The sequence below is a fragment of the Peromyscus californicus genome, unplaced genomic scaffold (genome assembly GCF_007827085.1).
Source record: "Peromyscus californicus insignis strain IS unplaced genomic scaffold, ASM782708v3 Scaffold_6__1_contigs__length_162567912, whole genome shotgun sequence".
NCBI classification, from domain to species: Eukaryota; Metazoa; Chordata; class Mammalia; order Rodentia; family Cricetidae; genus Peromyscus; species Peromyscus californicus.
In genome coordinates, this window is record NW_026294584.1 from 8,123,977 (window position 1) to 8,138,190 (window position 14,214).

General features: G+C 37.5%; 1 protein-coding gene across 1 annotated transcript in view; it reads right to left on the minus strand.

The window, feature by feature from the left end:
• Positions 1-14,214, minus strand: part of Cacna2d1 (calcium voltage-gated channel auxiliary subunit alpha2delta 1) — a 433,805-nt gene that overhangs the window by 342,602 nt on the left and 76,989 nt on the right. The window contains exons 2-3 of the mRNA XM_052721408.1: positions 14,015-14,096; positions 4,482-4,598 (exon numbers count right to left, since the gene is read on the minus strand). Coding sequence (XP_052577368.1) covers positions 4,482-4,598; positions 14,015-14,096 — 199 coding nt within the window. The remainder of the gene's footprint in view (positions 1-4,481; positions 4,599-14,014; positions 14,097-14,214) is intronic.

Consider the following 14,214-nt stretch of genomic DNA (forward strand, 5'->3'; position numbering starts at 1 on the left):
TAGTCCTTCCAGAAGCAGTCAAACAAAACAATTTCATAGTGAGTTAAAAATACTTAAGATTTTCCTCTTTTCATTTTCAACTCTTGTGTTGAATAACAGTTAAATTAAGAAGTAGAGCAAATTACAGTATTTAAAGCTTCATAATAAATTAGAGCCATTTTAATTAAAGTTACTGGGATGACAAGAGGGAGAAAGTATATGTTATAATTGGAAAAATGTCAAGTGAAAAATTTGTTTATTCTGACTTTGATCCCATTTTCTCTTAACAAAATGCCTAGAGATCTTTATTTCCCAAGCAGATCCCTTGACTCAGCCAGCTGTTGAGCAGAGACCACTGATTTCATTTATGTCCATCTCTCAGGGGACACCATTGGACTGTTTTGTTGAAAAGCTTCCTCCCATGGATGGCTTGTTAACAACTGCAGACATCTCAGACTAGTTCATGCTGAAGTGCATGCTAATAGCAGTATTAAATAGCTATTTCACTTTTACTCCTAAACATCCAAGGTTGTGTTACAAGTAATCCAATTATCAGGACAATCATATTGATCCAGCTTTCCAGATATTTTTGAAGAAATGTTTAGAAAAAAAATAAGTCATAAAACAGATAAATCTTAGAAATAAGATGGCTGAATTTGTCAGTGTGGGCATTAAAGGTTAAATAGGGTATTTGTAGGGACAGGATACCTACAATCAACTAACACAAACAAATGGCTGCCACTGTGACATATCTTTAGAGCACTCACAGCCCCTCTTCTCTTCCACATACACAATAGAACGAAAAGTTCAACAAGCGCATTTAGTTGTCCTCTCCCCTTCTCTGTTCTACACTTCTGCAGATAAAGGATAGACTTGTGTAGTTTGGGAAGCAGTGCCTAAAATCAGCAACACCTGGATTTGCCTCCTCTCCCCTTCTGAGGCCCAATTGGCTTCATCAAGGGCATGAGCAGCACCCAGGCGCTTGTTAGAAATGTATCCCCAGCTCGGGCTACTCAATAAAAGTCTGTATTTTAACCAGAACCATACGTGATATGTGTGCATATTGAAGTCTGAAAGCACTGCATATATTACTTATTAGATATATTTCCTTGAGCAAGTTTCAAGGGCCCTGAAAGACCCAGTTTCTACATTGAAAAGTGAGTCTAGTAACCGTTACCTACACCATAGTGTTACTGTGAGGAACCATTACCTCATTCTATTTAGTAATCAGCATTCAATAAAGTCTAACTGATAATAATTCTATCATCTACCTATTATTTGCATGTTCATGATTTTTCAACTATACTGCGTATAAAATTATATAACACCCAGGTAAACTAAAGCTACTTTAATCTAGATGCCTCCCTTCCTATAGCCTACAGCAAAAACAGAAGTAAATTAAAAATGCCATCTTGCATTCATTCACAGAATAACATAGCACCTTTGTTTCAATTAACTTCAAAATATTTCCCTGTGAAATAATCTTTTCTATTTTTATGGAATCAAGTAAGTTAAATAATGTACTTAGTATGAAAACAAACATGAACCTTTCTCCCAGACATAAAATCTAACTAACTCTATGCTAATTAGTCATTATGACTTCTGTATTCTGCCATAATGCAGTTAATATCATGACCGATCCCCCACAGAAGTCAAAGAATACATCAGGTGTCTTTAGCTTCAACCAGAAATGAGAAATAAAAAAAAAGTCTCAAAAGCTGTCCCTGTCCCCCCATGTCAATCTGATTAAGACATAATGCATATGACTCCATTGAACAGTATCTTACAGATATTATCAGGATCTTCAGCACTTAAATAGGAAGTACCTTAATGCTATTAAAGTTTAGGTTGCAAACATTTATATCTCTAAGTGTTTTAAAATAAAATTAATCCCAAGGAAATTGAAGGTTATAATACTTTTAACAAGTTTATCTTATCATGGATAAACTTGCTGCATATTTTAAATATTTTAAATTATAATAAATATTGAAATAGAAATCTCATAAACCAGATATAACAGTAGACATTCCTACTTACTACATTACAAAAAGATCAGATTGTAGATGCCTTAAGAACCATAATCAAAGGATTTATAAGTGCCTACGAATGTACATAAACATTCGAAGGCCAAGAGAACAGTATGGAGATATAAAGTACTTCTCAAAGTTTTCTGCATCAATAATAATGTCAAAAACAAAATCCCAGTCTAGATTTTCCAGATTAATTACACACTGAACCTATATTATTTAGACAAACATAAATATAGGTAAAATATAAAATATAGATAAAGATAAAAAAATAAGTTCTGATAGCCTGAAGGTACTTCTTTAAAAATACATATGGTAAAAGACTGAGGTAACCAATTAATGGTCATGGGAAAAGCATCTGGAAAAGGGTTAATTTAAATTGAAACCTGAAATTATATACCAATTCTGTTGCAGATGTATTAAATACTTCAATATGGAAAACAAAATTTAGGAATCTTTACAATTAATCATATTTTAAATAGAATATATGATTTAATAGTAATGGAGAACTTCTCCAAACAGAACACTCAAAAACACTAGTGATATAAAGTTGATTTTGATTACATTAAAATGAAGAATTTATCAAAATACACAATAAAGACAATTAAAAAGCTACAAATAAAAATTAACTAGTTCACATAACACCAAGAATTGACCACCTATAAATAAATGAAAAGAACACAAGTGTGCAAATGATATGAATAGATATTTCACTAGAGACTAAAGAACAATGACTGAACGTACACCTCTTCAGACTGCAAGTACTTTCTCTTCAGGAATTAGCAGAGCTACCTCCCATTTTATAGCCATTTATCTGCAGAACATTCAGAGCTCTGACACTGCTGCATCTGTTCAGAATATGAACTAATATGATCTTAGATATTCCAAGTAGAAAACGAAGCAGACAAAAAGTTTGGAGAAAACAGCTAACATATGAAGTAATTTTGTGAATTCACCTTTGTCTGGCAATTCTACTATCCTGGACTGAATCCATGATGCTTCTTAAGTAGTATCTGACTGTGAATATAATCATCCTTTACTATCTATGCTTTCATTTTCCTCGGTGCCCATTACCTACGTTCCTACATAGCCTGAAAATATTAACAGTAAAATTTGAGAAATAAGTAATCCATACATTGTAAATTTCATGCCATCCTAAATACCATAATAAAACCTCGCTACATATTGCCCAGAACATGAGTCATCCTGTTGAGCCAGGATACCCATAGTACATAAGCAATCTTTCTGCAGTCATTCAGTGTATCAGCCACCCCAGTTATCACATGAGCATGACAGTCTCACTGTTCTTACAGTCTGCAATAACATAATGCCTAGTGCATTCACCTCATTTCATCACTTAGGCATGCATCATCTTAGAGCATCACAAAATGAGTGCACACAGTTAAGCAAGATATTTGGAGATAATTTTTATTACTTTACTGTAATTTTATTAGTGCTAATTGTTATTAATCTCATATGTCAGTTTATGACTAAAACTTGATCAAAGGAAAAATACAGTATAATTAGATCAATGGCTCTGCATCAGCCATATCAGAGACAGAAAGTAACTTTTAAATTGGATTAGTACAGCACATGTACAGTATTTTTCCCTACTGTTGTTTCTTAAAGCAACAGAGTATGCAGAACACCCATGCAGCATTTGCATTGTCTTAGGTATTGTCATTAATTTAGAGATGATTTAGAGAGTTCAGAACGATGCATGCAGGTTATATGGAAATATTCTATCATTTTACAAAAAGAACTGTGAATCTCTGCCTATTGGAGGGGTCTTTGAGCCAATCGCCCACAGACACTCATAGGTACTGGTTTAGGGTTCAGTACTATGCATGACCTCAGTCCTCTAGTAAGTGGTATCAGGATGATGCAGAACTGGAATTATATATAAATTGAAGCTAATAAACTATACAAATGGGTGAAGAAAAGCAAGCCTTGAAGGCAACATACAGAATGATGTATTACTACAACTTAAAATCAGAAAAATTTTAAAAATTGTACCGCAAAGCTAGTATAAGAGGAGAAAGTTCTTTTAAAGGTCGGAAGTAGTTAATTGATTATCTGGCACATTCGACACCTTTGGTAGGAATGTGGAATTATGGAACAGGAGAGTGTTACAGTTTATGTACTAGCAATAATAATGATATTATGTTTCAGTATAGATTAAAATGTGTTCAGTAGATTATAATGTATAATGACTCACATAGGTATAAATTTGCATATATTCATTAAATATATGTCTCTGATTAAAGAAAGTGGTAATATAATAAAAATAAAGCAACAGGTAGAAGAAAATTATCTGTTTATTTAGGATTCACATTGATTCCATGAACTCATCAGTTGAACACAGTTACTAAGAGAAAAAAAAAAGTATACCAAATAAAAAGCTCAAACACAGCAAGAAACATAAATAGCCCAAAGCCCAGGGGAATGACTGAGAAGACACAAGCTCTCACTCACCACCAGGGCTTTAGATCGGTTGCTCAGGAGTTTCTCAATGTCTCTGGCTGCAATTTCCACCAGCTGGCGTGCATTATTTGGCTCCACGGTATACAGCTCTTGGTATTTTTCATAAATCTGTGTCAAATGAAAAGAAGAGCAATGGCTGTTTATTTGGCTCGTGAATCCCATTAGAACATGTTTAAAGCCCAGAGCAAAGCCTTAGAAAGCCCCACTCCTTTTTCTTCAGCGTGACTAGAGTCTGTATATACATCAGAAAAACATGCAGAAGTAAATGTAAATTTTCTGAAAGACTACTACCTTGCAAAAATAAAAGGTCAGACCACTAATTATAAACACGTCCCAGCAGTTCACATGTACACTGTGGGGGGTCGAGGCTTTTCTGTGGGTCCAACTTCAAAACTTGATATTAACTGTCACCCTCATTTGAAGAATGGCGAACAAAGGAGACTTAGGTAAAACCAGATGGACTATGGGGGTCTTCGTGCCATTCTCCTGTTTCCTCAGACTGGAAGCCTCTATGTCCTCATCCAGAATGAATTTCAGCTGAACTGCTGCTCAGAAGCCTGAAAGCTTAATCAGCCAAAAGCTTGTAGTTTCTGGTCTTCACGCCTTATATACCTTTCTGCTTTCTGCCTCACTCCCTGGGATTAAAGGCTCACTTTCTGGGATTAAGGGCATGAGTCACCATGACTGGCTGTTTCCAATGTGGCCTTGAACTCACAGAGATCCAGAGGGATTTCTGCCTCTGGAATGCTAGGAATAAAGGTGTGTGCTACCACTGCCTAACCTCTATGTTTAATATTGTGCCTGTTCTGTCTCTGAACCCAGAGAAGTTTATTAAAGTGCACAATATCTTGGGGAACACAATACCACCACACTGGAGTCCATGTTAAAGTTGTGGATAGCTTTGTAATGGTGGTTTTATTTTTATCATATTAAATATGGGTATTTTCTGTTTGAGTATCTTTTTATTTAAATCACTGAATAAACTATGCCAAAGTTAATGTAGTATATAAAATTAAGACCCAGCCTCATTTCTGGCTCATCCTGGTGTCTGCAGAAGGATTTCCCTCCAGTGGCATAGGCAGCACCTGGTTCAGAAAACCTGCCCACTCCCAGCAGGAGAGGAGAAACCGGAGGGCTGGGGGCAGGAGCAGCGGCTGTGTTTGGCTGGAGGGCTGATCTGAGAAGGAAATCCCCAATGCACTGGGCAGATGGGGCTCACATGCATGACTAAACCATCTTTAAAGCCAGGGCCTGGCAGCTTTTTATTGCCTTGTGAAAGTGAATCCAGGCATGTACCAGAACCAGCTCCACTTGCTTTTGTTCTGGCATCAATTAGGCCCTCCGTGCTCTAAAGCCTGGCCCCAGCTGAGCACGGATGCTAAACGACAAATGCTTGCTTCAACTGGATACAAACTCTGACATTCATCCATCGAAGAAGATGTGAGTTTTCAATGAGGACGGACACACACACACACACACACACACACACACACACACACATTTATTTATGTATACATCTGGGGGAGTGGAAATTGCTAAAGATTGATCTCAGGGGGATACCCCTGTTAGGAAAGCACTTGGCCATTGAAACACATCCCCATGTGCCTGTGCCTATAGATTTTAGGACATTGCTAGCTAACTAGTATTTTTAAGGATTTAAATCACCATGTGCTATTAAAATAATCAACTTATGAAAACTCTGAAGTCTTTTGAACACTGACCTTGCAGATTTTCATTCAAAACATTCCAGGAACATTAGTTTTGTGGTTAAAAAAACCTCATAATTGGTTTCACCCAGGTCTCCTGCATATCACCAGATGGCTTATGCTTTTCCTAGGATGGATTATCGTGTCCTGTCTTAAACACCCCGGCTATCCTTGAAGATTTCCGTCCAACATGAACCTCTTTTATTTTGGACTAAAATGAGATTCTAGAAAATCAATACTTGAATTGATCAATTGATTCAAGTTTACAAATAGATAAACCTCAACATCATTTTAATTGATCCAGGACAGTTAGTTCTGCAGTAAGAACAATGGGGCTAATTGATGTGAAATGTACTGATGTATCTTTCCTGTGGTACAGGGGGTATAAAATGCACTGCACAATTACTGGAGATGGATTCAGACATACATTTACTAAGTCTCAGCATGTACCAGACACGTCACTAGGTGTCTTCAAGAATGAATAGATTGCAAATTCATTTCTTTCACATGTATATAATTTTCTTTCTGGTATTTTTTTAAATACTTAAGAAATACTATAGTTTGAATAGTAGCTGTTCTCCAATTGCTCATGTGTTAAAGTGATACTTTTTGGAGATACTGGAACTTTTATAGGGGTAGGACCTATTGGAAGCTTTTTAGAGCTTTGGGGAAATGCTCTTGAGGAAAAGCGGGGTCACCAGTATCCTCTCTACTTTGCTCTTTTGCTTCCTGGCCATGAGGTCAACACTTTCACTCTGTGACCCTCTGCAACCATGATGTGCTCACCTGTCACAGGCCAAAGCTATGAGGCCAGTCACTCATGGATCAGAATCCCTCCTAAGTCAAAATAAACTGTTTCAGTTAATTACTTTGAGTATTTCATATAGTAATAGAAAGCTGGATAACACAAGAAATAAAACCAAAATCTGCTTCATAACACTGAAGTGTATGAAGTTAAGGAAGCCAGTGTAAATAGCTGAGTATACTATTTTACATAGAAAATGATAATTGGAATACTCTCTTCGTCAATGAAAGTGAATCAATATTATAAAATCACCCACTGAAAGAACTATCTTCAGCTTTATGGTTTTAAAAAACATGATAGTATTCATTATCAGAGATATTGGGAAATCTCATGAAAGTTTCCCAATATAGATGGAGAAAATAGTTTTCAGGTTAGAATATTTTACATAGAGATTTACGATGGCATGATATCTATTCATAACATAAGTACATTCAGTTTCCCATCGCTAACATAATCTATATCTATAATCTTAACATGTTAATTTGTCATTATTTGAAGCATGGTCTAAGGACCTTTGCTTTTTGATTTTTTTCCCTTTTCCTGAAAGTTTGAATGATTGTCTTCACGGTCATTTATCTGGTTTTCGCTGTTGAAGGAAGAATCAGTGTATAGTAAACAGTGCGGGTTGTCGGAACTAGACAGAGCTACAGTAGAGTCATGCCGATGCCTCACATGCTATGTGATACCGGCTTCTGTCTTTGGACTAGAAAGAATGTAGAGCAGAGAGAGAACCCAACAAGATGATCTATGTCATGACACACTAAGATACTTCAGTGCTTCAGAATGCACATTCTCTGCTGGCCAGGCCTGACACGGCCTGGACAGAAAGAAAACTCACCTGCACATTTTTCTCGCTCAGAATCTTAACTGTAGTGAATGGCTTTCATTGTTACATTTTAAGACCAAGCTTTGTTGTGATAATAATCTAAGTTGTCGTTTTTAACTCTTACAATTTTTAACAGAATTTCCAAAGAAACATTTTGGAAATTATAATACAGTATTCCAGGAAATGCTGCAGATATCCCAAGAAGATTATTATAAGTAGCTAGTTTTGTAAGTAATTTAAGTAGTAGTTTTGCTATAATTAGATGTTGCACATATAACAATAATTCTTCACTTTAGAAAAAGGTAAAATTACATTTATTCAGCCCTAGCTGTCAGTTTTTGAGACTTTGGGATTTCAGAGTGGAGGGAATTTGAGCTTCATTTCATTCTAAAGAGCAAGCCTGTGTCCCACAGCAGAGGAAGACAACGGGCAACCTGGCATGATTACCAAAATGGATCAGTCCCAAAGCAACTCGATGCCACCCACACAGTACCATTGGGTCTCATAGCATGGAAGGTCATAAAATGTCCCTTGAGGTAAATGACAGATAACCTAAGAGTTAAGAATCAGTACATCGGCCAGGAGACAACCTCAGTGTGCGTCCTGGGAACTACAAACCGGAACTACAAACCAGGGCTTGAAGAACCAACAGTGGGAAGATAAACTCTGACCTGAGATTGCAGTCACGTGCTGCTGAGCCTGGTTTTTCAGGTGGGTGAAGGGGACCTGAACTCACCTGAACCCAGTTCTTCAGGCATGAACAGCAAGCACTTCACTAAGTGAGTTATTTCCAAGACCTTGCAATAAAACCTTAATGCAATGAGTTCATCCCTTAACGCAGTGAGAAGAACTGTTAGCTAAGAACTGAGTACCAATCAGAAGCACCCTGCAGAGCTGCCTGGCCTCTGGACTAGACCTCCTTCTCAGGAGCAAACTATCTTCCAAAAGCCCTGAGTTCTTGCTGAAACCAAGGACTTACAAAGTTCCCCCTAAATACTAAGCCAATGTAAATGACAACCCCCAACCCTTCTAGTAAAGAGGGGGTTCTGAGAAAGCCCCAAAGAGAAAGGAGGAGATGTAAGACAAATATCCACAAAAGACACAGCTCTCCCAGGGGACTGTATTTCTTTACATGGCCGTGGCTTGCTTTCCCTGGGGCAAAGGTAGTAGGAGCAATCAATATAATGACTGAGGTATTCTGATGTACTGACGGGTTTCTGTTCCTTATTAAAACAACATTTGCAGATTCAGGAATGAATCGCACAGAGAAGACAAACAATAGCTTTTACTCATCGGTTTATTTTTAGAAAACATTTGCATGAAGCAAATTCTCATTACTACAGAGCCCATTCATTTAGAATGTTTTCTCATTTGGATATGGGCCAAATTTTTGGAATATCATCAAGATAAAATACTTTTCAGTAGATTAAGGAAAGAAATGGTTGCGTGTGGAGGTTTTATGAACTCATAGATGTTGTTTTCAAGAATATCATGAAGACTTCAAGTTGAAAATATTATGTCAGTGATTAAACATCACATGCTCCATTTATCATCCTGGTCACTATCTCCTCCTTGGCAAAATATGTGTGTGCACACATTCAGAAATGACAGAGGATATCTGCAGTAGTCTGTAATTTAGACTGTTTAAAAGGGTGCATGTTTCCTGCGGTGGAGCTGAGTGCCTGCCTAGCACACACAAGACCCTTGCCTCAATCTCCAGAACAGTAAAAACAAAAGAAATAGCATGCTATTTTTAAATCTTAGAATTTTTGTCTTGTTTCATAGACAGTAATATGTTAATTTTAAAATTACAGCTTCAGTTGTATGTTATCATGTCTTAAATATATCTTTAGTAAAGCTACTTATCACACGCTATTTGCTCTGACCTCTTTCATTGGTAGAATTTTGGATGAGTACTTTGAATAAAGAGCCCATTTCTGACTTTTCTAATTGCACAGTACAATATAACTAACTTTTGTCCATTGCAGTGTGAGCCAAATGTCTTACAACTAAATGACCGAGTGCCTGTTTCCCACATCTTTCCTTTAAATCAATGGTTCTCAACTTTCTAATGCTGTGACGCTTTTCATATAATTCCTTATGTTGTGGTGACCCCAACCATTAAATTGTTTTTATTGCTACTTCATAATTGTAATTTTGCTACTGTTATGAATCGTGATGCAAATATCTGATATGCATGATTGCTGATTTGTGACACCCCCCACCTCCAAAGTGTTGTGACCCACAGGTTGAGAATCCTTACATTAAATGAAGGCTGAGAAATGACAACACGTCAAAGAATCTGTCTAGTCTGGCTCCTTAGCTTGCTGCAGGAATCCCATCTTTGCTCCTAAGATCGCATTACAGGCTGCCATGCAAGCACTGTTTCCAGGAGGCACTTCCCCAGCCCTTAAGCTTGACCTTTGATACAACATAATTCACTCCCGTAGGAAAAGTTAAAGTATAGAATTCATTCAAAACTATTTATTATTTTCCCTTGCCTATATTTTATGATCCCATAAAACAATTTTAATAAAATTCCAAATATAATTACATCGATAATATAGCTAATTACGGTTCTTGCCTTTACATTAAAACAGATGTACCTATGAAGCCAGTTAAAAATAAGCACATTAACTCGGGAAAAAGCACTATTTCTCCAATGGTGACTTTCAATCCTGGGACCCAATGAATTCCCCCTTGTGCTCAACTTCTGGGCCCACCATTCCTCTAGCACTACCCCAAGAGTCCCGCTCGGTAGGATGTCATCCAATGCACAAAGCCTTGGGTTGTATCACAGCACTGCATAAAACAAACAATAGACCATGCTGCTCAAAATGCCTCCAATCTCAGCTCAAAGTTCACTCTCAATTCTGGAATTCTTCAGCTAATTTTAGCTTTAAATTCCTATGGGAGATAAAAATTAAAAAAAAAACTAAAACAAATAAAACCCCTGCTTGGCACACATCATGGACATTTTTGCTAGGAAAAGAAGTGAGGAAGACAGGGTCATCTCTTCTTATACTTACTATCTGAATAATTTTTCCAGCAATGAATCTCTTCCCCCTCTCTCTACCACTCCCTCCTCCCTCCCTCTCTCTCTGTCTCTGTCTGTCTCTCTCCCATCCCACATATTATACACCATGTAACTCTGTAATTTTTCTATATTGCGGCATGTGTCTCATAAACAAATTACCTAGACCTTTCTCCCTCGTTCCATGTTGTTCTCCTAACTGAAAGCCATCCACCCGATCATTAGTATTTATAATCTTCTAAGTAATCTGTACTCTACAGAAAAGCAGAGTAGGAAGCAAAGGAGACTTTTTTACAGGAGGAGTTCTTGAAGAAAAAGAGAAAACAAGTTCAGCAAGACAAGCTCCACACAGGAACAGCAGGAGTGACGAGGACATCAGCCAGGTGAGAGGCTGAAAGGCTAAGGAAGCAGTAGAGGAAGGGGAAGCCCCCAGCAGCTGCTCAGTTTTACTCTTAACTTGCCAATAAAAGTGGTAAAATGTAACAGTAGATTATGTCATTTGACACTGGGGTTGAATGAAAGTTTTCCCATAGTCAACTTAAATCTATAAAAATAAAAATTAACAAATAATATTTGCTTCTACAAATCCTATCCCTCAAATAGAAGTTCACCATCATACCCAATACTCTGGCATATACTCACATATTTCTAAAGTGAGTCATTTCTAATCACAAAGTAGAGGGTACACCCTCCCTCTGTCTGTGTGTCCAAGCACTCGAGACCATCAGTATTCATACGAAACACATTTCATCCCCAAATATCTTGCAGGTACCTGGTAAGTATACCTCCTTAGAAACGTGGGACTGAAATTGCTTCAGATTCCAGCTTTCCTCACATTTCTGAATATCTATATATACAGAATGAGATAGCTCAGGGTTGGGACTGAGTGTGAACTGAAATTCATTTACACTTGATGCAAATCTTACGTTCCCAAGGAGATGTCACATGAGTGTGGTGATCATACATGTGTCGGAACAGCACTCTGTCATACCTGTGCATCATCCCCACACTACAAAAGTTTTAGATTGGAGAGTATTTAGAGTTTAGATTTTCAAATTAGGGATATACAACATAAATAAGGGATGTTTATGCACATTTACAGTTTAATATCTGCAACTGTTTTATGAAGACATTCTAGGAATATTTTTGACATATTTGCAGGTTTTCTTTGGGAATTTCTGGTATATAAGTTAACTGTATATTCCAGTCTCTCCCAAAGGAGAACGTTACTATGCATGTGGACCTTTCCTAACTGGAAAATATAATTTACAAAATACCATAAAATCCAAACCTTTTGAGTACATGGCCAGATGTAATGGCCAGAGTAAAATTTCCTACCTCACCTCATATGACTTCTTACAGGTAAAACACGGGTGCAATAAAAATGATATATAAATTACTTTCATGTATAGGTGTATGTGATTCATTAAAAAATAATGTTTACTATTGAGTTCTAACTTCATTTTCAAATACATGAAAGTAAAAAATAAGTCAAACTCATGAACATGCCTGGTTTCAATTCATACCCATCTATGAAACTCTTTTTATACAATTTTAACTAATTAACACATCAAATGGTAAGAATATTAAAGGCATAATTGTTTAAGAACACAGGATGAAAATATTTCCAAATTTTTATATTACTTTCTCAGTAAGCAGTGAGAACTTTAAAATGACATTTAATTTGTAATAATCATACAGAATACTTATGCAACATATGTCTAATTTGCTACATAATGTTTCCATTTCTATTATATAATTCAATCACTTTCCAAAATTTTTTTAGAGTGACCCTCAGAGCCAGTTTTGAAATTTTAAGAATAATTTCCCTTTAATGGTGTCCCCATTTTGTGCATCAAAACCTTTATACAAATCTCAATGATGAATTGATATGGCTATAAACACTTTTCAAGTATTTTTAAAGTAAAAATCTATACTCAAAGATTGAAGAAGTGCTTATATTGAGGACATTCAAACTATACTTACTCATCATTATTGGAAAATTCTAAAATACATTCTGAAGACTGGAAGCAGAGTTCGGTTTTGTAAGATTAATCTATTTATTATGTATGCCTGCACACCAGAAGAAGGCATAAGATCTCTTTACAGATGGTTGTGAGCAAGTATGTGGTTACTGAGAACTGAACTCAGGACCTCTAGACGAGCAGCCAGTGCTCTTAACTACCAAGCCATCTCTCCAGCCCTTGGAAGCACAGTTCTAAGAAGTATATGGCATTTAAATCTGAATCTGGGTGGGGAGGGGGTGTTTAACAATTTCGGTGTTAGCCATGCCATTCTGGTTTCCAATAACTCGGGCTGTGCAGGGACTACCACAAAATTTCACTGTGATGACTGCACAGGAGTCATACACTCTCTGCAATACAGAGTCATACACTCTCTGCAATACAGAGCCACAGTTTCCACAGGGATCATACACTCTCTGCAATACAGAGCCACGGTTTCCACAGGGATCATACACTCTCTGCAATACAGAGCCACGGTTTCCACAGGAATCATACACTCTCTGCAATACAGAGCCACGGTTTCCACAGGAATCATACACTCTCTGCAATACAGAGCCACGGTTTCCACAGGAATCATACACTCTCTGCAATACAGAGCCACAGTTTCCACAGGAATCATACACTCTCTGCAATACAGAGCCACGGTTTCCACAGGGATCATACACTCTCTGCAATACAGAGCCACGGTTTCCACAGGGAGTCATACACTCTCTGCAATGCAGAGCCACGGTTTCCACAGGGATCATACACTCTCTGCAATGCAGAGCCACGGTTTCCACAGGGATCATACACTCTCTGCAATACAGAGCCACGGTTTCCACAGGAATCATACACTCTCTGCAATACAGAGCCACGGTTTCCACAGGGATCATACACTCTCTGCAATACAGAGCCACGGTTTCCACAGGGAGTCATACACTCTCTGCAATGCAGAGCCACGGTTTCCACAGGGATCATACACTCTCTGCAATACAGAGCCACGGTTTCCACAGGAATCATACACTCTCTGCAATACAGAGCCACGGTTTCCACAGGAATCATACACTCTCTGCAATACAGAGCCACGGTTTCCTAAAAGACATAACTGCATTCAAACTAAGCAGAGAATTAACAAACTGGGAGTACTCACATCCGCAAGCTGAGTCACGCCACTTGCTGTCTTTGCTAGTGTGACAAGGTCTTCCTGCATCTTATCCACCCATGACTTGATACTGTGGAATCAGAAGGAAGAAAGTTCTGTCAGACTTCCTGCCAATAATGCTAATGTGGTGATATTTTATATACACACTTCATATAGTTAAATCTTTATCCTCCCTCCCAGTTCCCATT